This window comes from Aquarana catesbeiana, linkage group LG12, assembly GCF_042186555.1.
Source record: "Aquarana catesbeiana isolate 2022-GZ linkage group LG12, ASM4218655v1, whole genome shotgun sequence".
Classification (NCBI taxonomy): domain Eukaryota; kingdom Metazoa; phylum Chordata; class Amphibia; order Anura; family Ranidae; genus Aquarana; species Aquarana catesbeiana.
In genome coordinates, this window is record NC_133335.1 from 137,001,027 (window position 1) to 137,017,304 (window position 16,278).

Consider the following 16,278-nt stretch of genomic DNA (forward strand, 5'->3'; position numbering starts at 1 on the left):
GTACAGGACGCTCTGTACAGGCACAAACACCACCGAACGCTGGGAAACCGGATTGCTGGCACCCCTCGAGGAGAGCCTCCCATATGAAAGATATGCCTTTGATGTCTTCTCTTGTGTAAGTGCACTACTTTTGCGCTATTAAATAACTTTGTAATACTACACTTAGGTGCGCCTCCCTCCTTTTTTCTAATGCACTCAACCGTCATGGCCTTTATGCACGCTTACCACGCAAGACTCCATTACTGAAGAGAAAGCATGTTCAAGCTTGTTTAAAGTTTTCTGCACAACATTTAGAGAAGCCTGTGAAATACTGTGAGAATGTAGTCTGGTCAGATGAGACCAAAATTGAACTCTGTAAATTCCATATCACACAGCATGTTTGGAGGTCAAATGGCACTGCACATCACCCTAAAAAACACCATGCCAATAGTGAAGTTTGGAGGTGGGAACATCATGGTGTGGGGCTGTTTTTCAGCATACGGTACTGGCAAATTTCATATCATTAAAGACATGCTTGATAAAGATGTGCTGCTATCTACCAGGATGATGAACATGAAACGAGGGTGGACATTTCAGCAAGACAATGATCCCAAACACAAAGCCAAGGAAACTCTCAACTGGTTTTAAAAAAAAAAAGCTGCTAGAATGGCCCAGCCAATCACCTGACTTGCATCCAACAGAAAATCTATGGAAAGAACTAAAGATCAGAGTTCATAGAAGAGGCCCATGGAACATTCATGATTTGAAGACTGTGTGGAAGAATGGGCCAAAATCACACCTGAGCAATGCATGCGACTAGTTTCCACATACAGGAGGCATCTTGAAGCTGTCATTACCAACAAAGGATTTTTTACGACGTATTAAATACATTTCAGTTAGCATGTTCAATTCTTTTTCCCTGTGTCATTCCATTTTATTACACATAACGTAATTTCTGAACTCATGTTTTGGTTTCTTTGTATGTATGTATTGGTTATTACCGACATGGTGAAAATTTCATGTCAATAGCACCTTTAGAAATACATTTACCTAGAAAAATGGTGACATGTTCAATACTTATTTTACCCGCTGTGTATATATATACACACAGCATATTTATTTGTTAATTTTTTTATGCCACTTATAAATGAACAAGGTGGGCCATGACATTTGTTATGTCACTTCACTCACATTTTAATGACATTATGGAAGCGCTGGGTTTACATTCTCTACTGATCATTTATGCTCCTGGGATTAGCGCAAGGTTCTGGCTGTCACCGCCAGCTGGCAATTTCAGCACTCTTGTCAAGTGAGGAGCTGCTAGGTCCAGGTGCCGTTTTAAAATGGCACTGGGACAAATCACCACTGGCCCCCTGGATTTGGTTAGGAATATCTGTGTCCTTCAATGGACGAGAAAGAAAATTAGATTTTTGTACTCACCATAAAAACCTTCCACTGGAGTCCAGTGAGCGACACATGTCCTCTGTGTTTATTATCATGCTGTTGGTACTGTTTTGCTACAAAACTGAGGCACGCATGTAGTAATTATCATGGCTTAGCTTACAGTTTGGCTTTTTTGTTTGGGTAGTATAACCTGAAGGTTTAAGAGTGCAAAAATACATATATACTAGCAATGAACAGGCTTTCTAACTTTTGCTAAAACAAAGCAAAAAAATACATCTAGAATCTGACTAATGGCCATGTGTAAATATATTTCAGATATCCAAAGGTTGTATTCTACATCGTGCATAGGGCAATCCAGACAAACCTCATTCTCTTCCCTAAGCTGTTTAAAATGCACAACTTTCTGTATTTATCTCCCACCTTCCGTTCAGTATGATGATCAAATGTGTTTTCAGCCACCCCTCTTCTTGTCATGCTTCTTAGCTGCAGGCTCCGTGTTGCTCAGTCATACATGTGACTCCCTTGTTCTTTCATCTCAATTACACTGAATTAATTGTTCGCCACCCACGATAAGACCCTCAACCCATCACTCCCATGCCTCGCACTACCATGGCAGGGCAGAGAACTTTCTATCGCCTCTTCTGCTGCTGCTGTTACAATGAGGAGTTGCCAGAGAAGAGTCCTTTAATCAGGTAAGAATCAGGATCCTAGAAGGGGAATATGCAGCAGAACAGCAAATTCACAGCTTATCAAAAAATCTTCTGTGTAGTCTGACCACTCAGGGGGCTTTTGGTGCCTTTAAAACTACTGACCAAGTCAACATATATGTTTTTTCAATTATTAAAGGAAACCCTAGGGGAATACAGGGGCTGCCATTACTGTCATCTTTCTAAAAAATACTAATTGCCTGGCTGTCTCCAGTCACTGACCCACAACAAGAATGAATACTAGTAATCGTGAAGTCAAAACTCCTGATCTCAATACTTGTTTCATGTGAGGGTCTCAAAAAGTACCAAAGGCACTTGGAACAGCAAGGCGACCAGCAGAGTAGAGGTCTGTAGTGACAGCCTCCATATATTCCATTATTGCATTGCATAATGGTGGGGGAAAAAGTGATTTTGGTGTTGCCCTTAGCGGCTAGTTCTTCCTTGTAGTTTTACAAGAGCTCTGGAAAAATAGCTGCCTGAATCTAGTTGCTGCAAGTCTTCAATCTTTTCTTTTATCCACTTAAAAAAACACAGCTATACAGGTGCTTGGCATTTTTATTTTGTCAGACATACTTTAATGGCAAGTATTTTTGATCTTCTTTAGAAAAACTTGCTTACATGATCTATCATAGTAAGAACTGTTTGCCTTTTAACATTTCCTAAAAGAAATATGGGGGCTTCATTTGCTGATTTATCATTCTGCAAATTCTATCTCTGTCATGCTGGTCCGGTCACTTTGGATCACTGACCTGAAACAAGTATACAGGTCTGGTCCTCTGACTAAGTGTTACAAAAATTTGAGGATAAGCATAACAGCCAGACAAGTAGCATTCTCTTAAAGTGAAATACCAGCTTACATCTAACTAGCCTTAAAGCTGTCACCTTCCCACTCCTAACATGTATGCTAACTACACAAATGTTTTGGTGCATAAATCACTGCCCAGCTGGGGGTAAAATAGAGTCTGCTTTGGAGGTTGCTGCTTCCCCAAACTCATAAACCAATGAGATCAGGGGAAAAACACAATTGAGGGAAAGCGCTTTCCCTCACTTGTGTTCTTACCTATGCTAACCAACCTAGGTAGAATGTATTTACTTGCCTAATTTCATGCTGCTCCAGTCTGGTCACATGACCTAACTTGTGTCAGCCAGCGGCAATTGCAGGGGAGTATAGGTGTATTTTAAATGATAGAGACAGAATATCAACCAAAAACCCAGAAAACAATGGTACAAATTGAGTTGCACTTCAGTGAGTAAAATAAATATTTGATTCCCTACCAACCAACAATAATTCTGGCTCCGACAGACTGGCTATAGTATGTGCTCATGTGGTTCACATGTTAGTCCTGTCAATTTTAACCACTTCAGCCCCGGAGGATTTTACCCCCTTCTTGACCAGAGCAATATTTTGCGATTCGGCACTGCGTCGCTTTAACTGACAATTGCGCGGTCCTGCGATGTTGTACCCAAACAAAATTGACGTCCTTTTTTTCCCACAAATAGAGCTTTCTTTTGGTGGTATTTGATCGCCTCTATGGTTTTTATTTTTTGCGCTATAAACAAAAAAAGAGCGACAATTTTGAAAAAAACGCAATACTTTTTACTTTTTGCTATAATAAATGTCCCCCAAAAATATATAAAAAAAACCTATTTTTTTCCTCAGTTTAGGCCGATATGTATTCTTCTACATATTTTTGGTAAAAAAAAAAAAAAAAACGCAATAAGCGTATATTGATTGGTTTGTGCAAAATTTATAGCGTCTACAAAATAGGGGATAGTTTTATAGCATTTTTAACATTTTTTTTTTTTTATTAGTAATGGCAGTGATCTGCATTTTTTTCGGGACTGCGACATTATGGCAGACACATCGGACATTTTTGACACTATTTTGGGACCATTGTCATTTATACAGCGATCAGTGCTATAAAAATGCATTGATTACTGTGTAAATGACACTGGCAGTGAAGGGGTTAACCACTAGGGGGCAGTGAAGGGGTTACGTGTATCCTAGGGAGTGATTCTAACTGTTAGGGGGCTGGATTTCAACACACAGGACAGTGATCACAGCTCTCGATGAGAAAGAGAGAGTTGTGATCACTGTCCTGTCACTAGGCAGAACGGGGAAATGCTTTGTTTGCAAAAGCATGTCCCCGTTCTTCCTCTCCGTGACATGATCGCAGGTACCCGTTGGACATCGACATTGCCTGCCAGCGCCATTCTGCTGACGTACATCGGCGTGCGCTGGTTGGCAAGCGGTTAAGTGTGACAGAGTTATTTTTGCACTGTATTCACTTTATTGGCAATATATTGCACATTATTGTCACACCTCTATTTTGATAGAGTCAACACGGAATTAATTGTTTAATATGTACTATTGGTGCTCCCTATACTGTTTGTTTATTTTCTTCAGGGGAATTTACTCTATGCGAGAGAGAAAACAATTTAGGTTGAACTATCTATGAACAGATCAATTATTCAAAACATTCATTTCATGTTATAAAATTGGATATGTATATTTACCACTCTTTGACGAGAAAAATTTCATGCCACAGTTGAATACATTGCTATTCTTCTAAAAACACCACCAATCACAGCGATACCAAGAGGTCCCCACAATGTTCCTCCAACATCAAGCGGGGGCAGCGGATACCACCTCCACACTACTTACAAGGAGTCACCCCTTATGAGGGACCAGGAAGAGACACAAGGGGTTGGGTCGGGGGGAGGAGGGAAGGCAGGCAGCTGCACCTTTGACTTTTCTCTATTCCTAAAGTTTAAACAAGTTTTTATGAGTTATAGTGAATGCAAGAAGTGTCATATGCAGCATGTTTTTGGCCTAATAAATCATGTGTTGAAAAGATAATAATATTAAATCTATATTGGTTTAAATAGTAATTATGTGGCCAGTAATTGCACATGAACAGTATCAAACCTATATTAAGTGGAATTATAATTGGATAGTCAGTCGTTGCATATGCACGCTTAAATGTAATTTGACCAAGGTGTTTATATATATATATATATATATATATATATATATATATATATATATATATATGAACAAATAAATAAAAAGTGTGTAGATGGGTAGTGATGAGGTGGTTGTCCATTTATTTAAACTTGAATTTAAATTTAAATCCAAATTTAAACATAATTCATTGATAAACTTAAAAACCAGCTAATGCGCATTTGAATTTGCATAGTTGGCTGTTAGTGATGTGCAGTTGTTTAAATAACAAACGATGTATAAGGGTCAGTCACTTAGTTGGTCACCCAAATATATGTGTGTCGTTGGGTGTTAATGGTGTGAGGTTGGTAAAATGTAGCGCAATATGTATAGAATGGTTGGTTAATGAATTACGGTGAAGATGTACCGCAACATTTTAGGTGAATCTGTGTGGTCAAAGTGATAAGAAAGTGATGGGATGAACTAAAGGTACATCATATAAAAATAAGTGAATGAAGTGATGAGAAAAATGTGAGTGTATGATATATACTGCATGTGTGTAAGGAGTGTGCTAAATTGTGAGGATGGAAAGTGCATAAAACCACAGCAATAATTAACAGGTGGGTGATGAAATAAACATAAGTGCCGAAAAACGTGCTAAGGGCTAATGAAATGGGGAGGTGTGGTAATGAAAAGATAAAACTTTAATATTTACCTTAAGTCATTCTAAAAATAATTAAATAGATTCAAAAAGATGGGTTCCAAAAAAGGGTGGGGAGTGTATTGGAGGTTATTGCAGCAGTGGAAACCTTGCACCAGCCTCCGTGGTTCTGGAATGTAAAAATAAAAAAGTGTATATAGAATTTACAATTGATTCTGATAAAAATTGTGTGACATACATGTAAAAATCAGCGACCCAAAAAAGCGCATGGGAACTGTTTGAGCGATTATTCGCAAATAGAAGAAATACAAAATAACCATCAATCTCCCTCGGTCTGAAGCTCCATGCAAGATTTTGCCTCATGGGGTAAGGCTGATCATGAGAAAAGTGAGGGTTCATCCCAGAACTACACAGGAGGCACTTGTGAATGATCTCAAGGCAGTTGGGACCACAGTCACCAAACAAACCATTGGTAACACAATACGCCGCCATGGATTGAAATCCTGCAGTGCCTGCAAGGTCCCCCTCCTCAAGAAGGCACACGTACAGGCTCATCTTAAGTTTGCCAATGAAACATCTAAATGATTCAGAGAAGGATTGGGAGAAAGTACTGTGGTCTGATGAGATCAAAATTATACTCTTTGGCATTAACTCGACTCGCTGTGTTTGGAGGAAAAAAAATGCTATGAGCCTAAGAACAACATCCCTAGTCAAGCACAGAAGGCAAACATTATGCTTTGGGGCTGTTTCTCTACTAAAGGTACAGGCCATCTTTGCCGCATTGAGGGGCCAAAGGACAAGGCCTTATACTGTAAAATCTTGGTTGAGAACCTTCTTCCCTCAGCCAGAACACTGAAGATGGGTCGTGGATGGGTCTTCCAGCATGACAATGACCCAAAACATACCGCCAAGGCAACAAAGGAGTAGGGCCGTCTTACTAAACGAGCACCCCTGGGCACTGCCCAGGGGCCCCAGGCTCATCTGGGGCCCCATCAGAGCCAGACAAATAGAAGCAGCAGTGGGGCAAGGGTGTCGGTCTAGCAGGCACAGGCAGTCCAGCAGGCAGGGCCACCATCAGGGGGGGTACAGAGCTCATACAATAGTAAGGGGCCCGAAGCCCCCGAGCGTCTAGAAGGGCCCTGCTGTCTGGCGGGGATGGGAGATGGCAGGGGTGGGTGCAGGAGAGCTCTGTGGCTGCGCTGGCTTTCAGAATGTGTGTGTCATTGAGCACTTACACCGGGCTCTTTTCTGCCACCTCTGGTAAATTCTTGCATGTGCATCCTTTGTGTGTGCTGCACAAGAGCTGGGACAAGGAACACCACCTAACAAGTAAGGGCTGTTCTACAAGTAAGGGGGGGGGGGGGTTGTGTGTGTCTTTGTGTGTGTGTGTGTACATGTGTGTGTGTTACATAGTTACAAATAGTTACATAGTTTGTGAGCTTGAAAAAAGACACAAGTCCATCAAGTCCAACCTATGTGTGTGATTATATGTCAGTATTACATTGTATATCCCTGTATGTTGTGGTCGTTCAGGTGCTTATCTTTTTTTTGTTTAATATTTGTTTATTGATTGAAGAGAAGGCATACAAAAATTTACGGTAAGAATATGTGCATACACCTAAGAAAATAATATTGTCCGAAGACACACAGGAACGGGTAAACAGATATTAAGAGACAAATAGTTCTTTAAATTAACCTGGGTCCCGGTGGGCTAGAGGATAACTGGTGCAATTGCACATGTTACAATAAATGATCAAGTACTAGAGTATTTCTAAAGGGGCAGAGCGAAGGAAGAGGAGAGGTTAGAGGGAGTAAGAGGGGAAGTAGGAGGAAATGGAATTGGGAGGCTGGTAGTCGATGGACTTCACATATCATCAAAGATTAAAGTTACAGAACTACAGGCTAATTTCTTCAGATCTATGAATAGATTAGTTGTGGGAAAGAAGCTTGTTATGAGCATGCAGAAGACACAAACATAATACCCTTATATTCAGTTGAATTTTTAAATTCGATCCACTGGGTCTAGGTTGCAGTATGTCGTTTGAGGTTATCCCTAGCTATGAGCGTGAGTTCTTCCATGAGACAGGTGTTTTCTACTACCTGTATCCAGCTTTTCAAAGATGGGGCAGCAGGTTGACCCCAGATGGCTGGGATGAGGCACTTGGCAGCGTTCAACAGGTGTGGGATGAGGGAGTGTTTATAAGAACCCACCGTGTCCATTGTATTATGCAGAAGTATGACCCATGGGTCCGAGGGTAAGAGGGAATTTGTTATCCGATTTATTAGATGAATAATACTTGACCAGAAAGGTTGAATCACCGGGCATGACCACCAGATGTGGGCGTGAGATGCTGTGTTCCCACAATTCCTCCAACACAGCGGGGAACTGTTGGGGAACATACTGTGCAGTTTAGCTGGGGTATAATGCCACCTTGTCAACAGCTTGTAGTTCATTTCGGCTGTCTTGGAAGAAGTAGAAGACACATGCGCAAGCTGTAATATTTTATCTCTCTAATCATCAGACATATGAGAATTCAGATGGGTTTCCCGTTGTTGAGGAATTCCGGGTATGAAGGGTTGAGCAATTGAATGATAGCTTTATAAAATTGCGATATACAGTGAAGGGGTGGGTCTTTGTGAAAGAACATATATTCAATCGGAGTTAGTTCTTGAGTGCTTCTTATTGGACGCGGTAAGGAATGAACAAACTGTTGTAATTGTTTGTGTCTCCATCTGTCCATGAAGGAAATCTGTTTGTAATCCAGAATATCTGTTAGGGGTTTAAGGTTAAAATTATAAATAAAGTTGCATTAGATTGAAAATCTCTTATAGGAGACCAAGTGAAGGTGAAGCAAACCAAACCGAATCAATCAAATGGTACAAGCAAGTGCATTAAATAAATAAATTAAATTAATAAATTAAATAAATAAATATTGAAAATAAGTATCCAAATGCATCAATAGTGATATAAAAATAAAAGTGTGAAAAATAAATTAATGTCCGTATACACCACAATCATCTTTCAGACTGGAAGGTGAGCTCAGGGAGAGCGGAGAGGAGAGCGGAGAGGAGAGCGCCGGGTGTTCCTCTGGTGGGAAGCCCAATTGTGTTTCTTACAGATTGTGAACTTCCATCCGAGGAGTGCATTATCGCATTTGGCGAACTCCCCACTAACCAACCACCTGAGGCAATCAAACGATCGGAGACATTGGAAGATCTATGTGTCCCTGCAGAGGGTTTAATCTGCCTGTTTGTATGACCCTGCTCCTCAGGGGGTTCAACAACTCCGGTAAGGGTTCTCACATATAGAGCCTCACTTCCTAGTTTAGACCCTTTCTGCCAGTTGTGGCATTATAGGGCGAAGGTGGTCACCCGGAATTCTACTTGTTGTGGTCCTCATTATCCACATCCACCCACTCCTCCATACACTTATCAACTGTGTATACAAATTTAAGGACACTATTTTTTGCACCATTGGTGTATATGGACATTAATTTATTTTTTACAATTTTATTTTTATTTTTATATCACTATTGATGCATTTGGATACTTATTTTCAATATTTATTTATTTAATTTATTAATTTAATTTATTTATTTACTGCACATGCTTGTACCATTTGATTGATTCTGTTTGGTTTGCTTCACCTTCACTTGGTCTCCTATAAGAGATTTTCAATCTAGCACAACTTTATTTATAATTGTACATTGGCACCATTAGATATTGGATGGTTTTTTGTTGCTACTCTATTTATTCTAAGTGCGGTATATATTTTAATTTTATATTTACGGGGGTTTAAGGTTGTCCGAGTGAGAGAGATGGTGAAGTAGGAGAGGGCCTTCAGGTGACCAAGATTGAAAACCAGAGTCCATGTTGCCGGGGAGAAAAAAGTCGTGGTTCAGTATTGGTAATAAGGGAGAGTTGTAGTCCCAGGAGAATTTTTTGTGCAGAGAGTCCCATATTGCAAGTGTAGAAGCAGTTAGTGGTGAGACGTTAGGTGAGAGGGTTCTGAAAGAGCGGGGGATCCAAGGCATAATGGACAGATCAGTGCCACTCATCTCAAATTCCAGTTGTACCCACAGCTTATTACCCCTAGCATACTTCCAATCACTAATCCTGGATAATGCAATAGCATTATTGTATGCCTTGAAGTTTGGAAGGGCTAGACCTCCTGTGCTCTTGGAACAAAAAAGGGTCGCTTGGGAGATCCTAGGGTGTCTGCCCTTCCAAACGAAGCAGGACACCATGGTCTGTATAGTTGAGAAGAACCCTACAGGCACACCCAAAGGTAACATCTGAAAAATGAAGAGAACCCAGGGGAGTATATTCATCTTAATGATGTTTATTTTACCTAGCCAAGAGTGTAGGAGGGAAGACCATTGTCTCAAGTCTGACTTAATACTGTTGAGCAAGGGGATATAATTGTTTCTAAAGAGGGAGTGAAGATGAGGAGTAAGATGGATACCTAAGTATTTCAGTTTGTCCGTTTGCCAGTGAAAAAGGAACTGAGGTTTAAATCGCATAGCAGTAGAATTGGGGATATTAATATTTAGAATTTCTGATTTGGACAAATTTATCTTAAAATTAGACAGTGTTTGGAAGGATTGGAAGGCTGACATGAAGTTTGGGAGGGAAATTTGTGGTTGTTGGATGAAAAACAGGATATCATCCACATACGCTGCATATTTGTGTATTTTATGGCCCACGGTGACTCCCTGGATATTGTCATTATGCCTGATGTGTGCCAAAAAAGGTTCAAGGGAAATAGCTAATGGGGGAAAGTGGGCACCCCTGTCTAGTTCCGTTATGGAGTCTTAAAGGGTCATTCAATGTTCCATTAACTCGAATTTGAGCCATTGGGAGGGAATATAAGGAGGAAATGCGATGGAACATTTTGGGGCCCAAACCGAAATATCGGAGAGTCACCTTAAGGTACTCCCAGTCCACCCTATCAAAAGCCTTTTCAGCATCAGTAGATATTAGGAGGGTGGGCTGGGAGCACCTACGAACATGGTGAATTAACGAAAGGGTGCGCAGGGAGTTATCTCTGGCCTCCCTAGCTGGAATAAACCCCGTCTAGTCTGCAGATAACCATCTGGGCAGAAGAGGTAACAATCTAGCGGCCATAACTTTGGCAATATGTTTAATTTTAAGATTCAATAAGGATATGGGGCGATAACTGCCACAGAGGGTAGGGTCTTTACTAGGTTTTGGAATGATGGTGATATGGCCCGCTTAAGATGCGGGTCTGTACCCTGTAGTTTTAGAGAGAGAGTTGGCATAAGATGTTAAATGGGGGAGGAGAATGTCGCTAAAAGTTTTATAACATAGTGCACTGAATCCGTCCGGGCCAGGGGCCTTACCAGAAGGAGTACTTTTCAATGCGGTTCGAAACTCTTCTATCTTAAGGTCAGCTTTCAATTGTATGAGAGTTTTGCGGGGAAGTTTAGGTAAATTTGCCTGCTTCAAGTAGGACAGTATGTGTGTATGTTTCTCCATAGGGGAGAGGGTATCTAGAGCCCCTTTAACATTGTATAGATCAGTGTAAAATTCTTTGAATGCTGTGGCAATTAGGGGGGAGGAATGGGCCATTTCTCCCAAAGAGAATTTAACTTTGGATATAAAGGAAGCGGATTTCTTCGCACGAATGGAGCGAGCAAGTTGTTTACCGGGTTTATCACCCCATTCATATAATTTTTGGGAGAAAATTTGGAATTGTCTTTTAGTTTGGGAATCCAGGAGAGTCTTCAGTTCCTCTCTTTTCTGCATTAAGCTTTCTAGATGACATTTATGTAGGGAGAGTTTGTGTTGTCTGTCTAGGTTTGCTATTTGCAGTAGTAAATCATTAAGCTGCTGACCTTGTTCTTTCCATCTTCTAGCTCCCAGCTCGATAAGTCTGCCCATTATCTTGGCCTTATGGGCCTCCCAAAGTAAAGAAGGAGCAGTATCAGTTGACCCATTATCCATAAAATATTGTTTCAGGGCAGTAGCTAACAAAGAAGTGCCCACGGGATTAGACAGGAGCAAGTCATTGAGCTTCCAGTTAGTGGTACGTTTGGGTAGTCAGGGGATAGCCAGACAAATAGAGACTGGGGCATGGTCGGATAAGGAAGCTATACCTATTGAGGCAGCCTTTAAAAGGGGAAGGTGAAAGTGGTCAAGGAAAATGTTATCTATCCTGGAATAAGAGTGATGAGTTTTGGAATATAAGGAAAAATCCTTGTCTTTAGGATGTAGTGTGCGCCAGGCGTCTATAAACTGAAGCTCATGTAGACATTTCCTAATGAAAGAAGGGTGTTTGAACGGAATATTGGATCGACCCTGGGATGTGTCCATAATGGGATCAAGTGGCATATTGATATCACCAGCAAGTATAGTAATACCCTTTGTAAAAGCTGATAATTTGGTCAAGACCTGGGACATGAACGAGGGTTGATTATGATTTGGGCAATAAATATTTGCTAATGTGCATTGGGTGTTTCCTATAGAACCCTTCAAGAACAAAAACCTACCATGGTTATCCGCCATCATCTCCTCAAGCTGGAAGGAAACATTTCCATTGAACGCAATGGCTACTCCTTTGGCCTTGTTTGTGTCCGAAAGGCTATAATACCATTTTGGGAACTGTGGAGAAAAGAGCCTAACCGGGGTAGTGTGTGTCAGGTGCGTTTCTTGTATAAAAGCAATGGAACAAGAAGCCTGTTTCAATTCTCTTAACACTTGGTGGTGTTTGGTAGTGTGGTTTAAGCAACTAACATTATATGATACGATATTTAAAGTAGCCATTGGGAGTTTGGAACATGCACTTTTAGAATCTGGTGCAATCTATACCAGCAAAGAGTAGGGGAGAGCAAGGAAAGGGGAAAAGAAGGAGAGAAAAGGACGAGGAGGGAAAAGTAAACATGGAAGTAAATCACGGTTAGCAATACAAGTAAACCAATGGGAAATATTATATACTCACGCGGTGTTCCGCAGTGTTAAGGTGGGGATCGGTGGGGGCGAGCGACCCATGTGACCCCAGTTAGGGGGACACCGAAAAATCCGCTGGGGCCTCTCACCCCCAACAACCCCAATAGGAGAAGAAAAGGAGGGGGGCATAGGATATGTGCCAGTAGCAAAAACTACGCATGGTTTGGGAGCTTGGGGTCTCGACCAGACCTGACTGTAGAAATAAACCGTTAAATTAAAGGTATAAACCTCTGGCTGTGAACAATTTGAGGAACAGTCCGAGAAAAAGAAAATGAAAATAAAAATAAAAGTCTAGAGACAACAATAACTTGAAAGAGAACTGAGTGTCTGAGATCCAAGAGGGAAAGAACAACTGCACTCAGAGACCGACATCAATGTGGTAGTAGGCAGGTGATACCAGAGCCAGTGTGGATGTGGCCGTCAGCCCTGAATGCATACCCTATGAACTACAGGGGTTGAAGGAAAGGAGCCATCTCTCCCATTTTTCTGAGATGAGCCTGGAGTGTTGTCACGCTTCTTTTTAAGAGGAGTGCTCATGTCAGTTTTCTCTACACTCTCTTTACCTTGGATCTCAGATATAGACTACACAGATCTATCAGCGCTTAGTAGTCAATGATTCCTCCTAATGGAGTTAAGTGGGTTATTATTTACTCATTTTTTTGATGTTTACTTTCTTAGAGGTAGCACCACATCTTATTATTTATTAGGTAGTCAGTTTGCTTTCCAAAATGGGGTAATTTTGTGGGTGTTTCCACTGTCCTTGTCTACTTCTAAGTATGATGTGTGTGTGAAATAACTTAAAATTACAACTTTGTGGGGAAAAAATTATTTACTTTCTTCATTTTCCAAAAAATTGTGACAAAAAATTACAACCTCAAACTCACTATGCCTCTTACCAAATACCTTGGATTGACTAATTTCCAAAAATGGGTTGTCTGGCATTTTAGAGCCTCAAGAAATGAGCTAGGTAGGCAGTCAGTACATCAGCACTGATCAAGTTTCAAATATATATTTATATACTATAGTCTGTAGACTTTCATACAGATTAAATAATGTACTCCGGGTTATTTTTACCAAAGCAATGTAGCAGAATGGAAGGGTATGAGTACCACAGCGCTGACAGCCTGAATAAATACGATAAAGTGCAACTGTAGTGCAATTAAAATTAAGTGCAAAATTAATCCAAAAATACAAAAAATACATCAAGCATGTAGCCAGTGAAAACTTAAAAAACATGTGCAAATAAGCATAAACTTCTAGTTGGAAGGTTCCTTTCACAGGTGCCTTCTACAGGTGTTGCTGTGCTAGAAATTGTGCAAATCAGTATTAAGCATGTGATCAATATGAAGCATGTGCGGGGGGGGGGGGGGGGGGATCCTGTATGCACCCGTTTACAGCATCGTATTTTTTTTAGCACAGCAGCACTTTTGAAAGGAACTTGGGAAAGGAACTTATCAACTGAAAGTTGCTATATGTTTATGTGCACGTCTTTTTTGGTCTTTCACTGGTCACATGCTTAATATTGATTTGCACTATTTCTAGCACATTGTTTGTGAATGAAACAATGTTTCTTTTTTTGAATCAATAGGAGTCTATACAGACTCCTTATTCATCCATATACAGTGCAGCTCAGATACTCAAAAAAGTATTAATTTCAATGGGCAGGGGCAGTGGAGGAACGCCATATACACCGCTCCCGCACAGCCCCAAAGATGCTGCTTGCAGGACTTTTTTTCCCATCCTCAGGCTTTCACACTGGGGTGGCTTGAGAGGCGCTTTTCAGGCGCTATTTTTAGCACTAAAACACCTGATAAGCGCCCCAGTGTAAAAGGGGGCCTAATGTCCCTTGCCTCTGAAGCCCAATCCACATTTGGATCGAGCTTCAAAGGCTACTGACAGGCGGTGAGGAAGCAATGCGACGCCTCCTCACCGCCAACTTTAGCCCCATTTTACCAACAAATGCACCGCAACAGCATGCATTGCCCAAGGTTGCGGGGAGTTTGCGGCACACCCCCTTGACATGAATGTGTAGTGTTCGGCGGAAGAATGCGTAGTGTTCGACGCTACAAGTTGGGTCAAGTTTGCTGCGGGCACAAAGCATCGCAGCATCATCACCCTGTCCGCTGTCTATTACAGCTTAAAGCAGAGCTCTACCCAAAAGGGGAAGCTCTGCTTGTGTGCACCCTCCCTTACTCCACTGCCACATTTGGCACCTTTTGGGGGGGAGGGGGGAGCAGGTACCTGGTTTTGACAGGTACCCACTTCTGGATAAGATCGCCACGGCAATCTACAAAACTGTTTGGCCCCTCCTCCTTCCCCCCTGCAGCCTTCTGAGATACACACAGAAGAATGTGGGACCATTCACAAAGCGCAGCGCAACTCAATCATGCGCAGAAGGAAACCGGCTCTGAGGCCGAAAGGCTTCACGGCCCGGTTTCCCTTAGTTAAGATGCTGGTGTTCTGCCGAGAAAGTTCCGCTCGGCGGATAAGGACCCCCCTCTACTGTGCAGGCGCTGCGCCTGCGCAGTAGGATCCGGCGGAAATAGCCGAAGGTGAATAGTTGAAAATCAGCTGTACACGGCGCCTGTAAGAGGGCCCCTCGCCACACTTCGGGCACGGCCTCGCTTTGCTCGGCTCTTTTTTATTCCCCCTCTAGGTCCACTTGGATGGTGGGGCTTGAACCTGGACCTAGGGCGCAGGCGCCGTGTACAGCTGATTGAAGATTTTGAGCTTAGGCTATCTTCGGCGGCTCATAGTAATTCGTACTGCGCAGGGGCTGCGCCTGCGCAGTACGGGGGGGTCCTTATCCGCCGAGAGAACTTTCTCAGCAAGACACCGGCACCTGCACCTGAAGCCGATTAAAGAATCAGCTTGGGTGCTGATATCACTGGATCCCTGGACACGTAAGTGTCCTTAATTAAACGTCAGCAGTTACAGTATTTGTATAGCTGCTGACTTTTAATTTTTTGGGGGGAGACTGGAGCTCCTCTTTAGGGGCGGGGGCGTTTGGCAGGCAGAAAAAATGCAGCTTAACTGCGCATTTTTGCTGCCCCCAACTGCAAGTCTAAACAAGACCAAAGGCCTTGTTCACGCGGGGTATACTACAGCAAGGCCATGTTTAGCTGCACAGGGATGCAAGGGTGTTCCATGCATCCTATGCAGGCAATCCTATTGATGTCAATTGGGACACAGCGGCTGCACAGGAATGCACAGATGTTCTGTGTATGTGTGGGTAAACACAGCCCTATATGGGTGTACAATGTAGCACACCCCATTGAATGAGGCCTTAGTAAGAATTTAGCAGAAATTTTGTAATATATGTTGTAGTTTTATGTGCAAATAAGGATTTTTTTGTTGCGTTTTTTCTGTGAAAAATAGCGATCTGATAAACATTTGCGCAAGTATTGTGGGGTTAAAAAAATCTGTAGCACCTTCTTTTTATTCTACAGGTCATAAGTGATAAATGAATAAACATTTTAGAGACATTTTTGCGTACGTTCGATTTTCACCATTTCACAAAAAGGTGCAATTTTAAATTTACAAACATTTGTTATTTATTTTTTTTCACAAGAAAAATGTTTATTCAATTTTTACAGTACAAGCGATGCATATAC

General features: G+C 41.7%; 1 protein-coding gene across 2 annotated transcripts in view; it reads left to right on the forward strand.

Annotated features, from left to right (window-relative positions):
- The first annotated feature begins 1,930 nt into the window (after window positions 1-1,930).
- The window catches only part of LOC141114573 (melanoregulin-like), a 243,768-nt gene continuing 229,420 nt past the window's right edge, over window positions 1,931-16,278 (forward strand). For both annotated transcript variants that reach the window (XM_073608358.1, XM_073608359.1), the window contains exon 1: window positions 1,931-2,075. In XM_073608358.1, coding sequence (XP_073464459.1) covers window positions 1,978-2,075 — 98 coding nt within the window. In that variant the 5' untranslated portion in view covers window positions 1,931-1,977. The remainder of the gene's footprint in view (window positions 2,076-16,278) is intronic.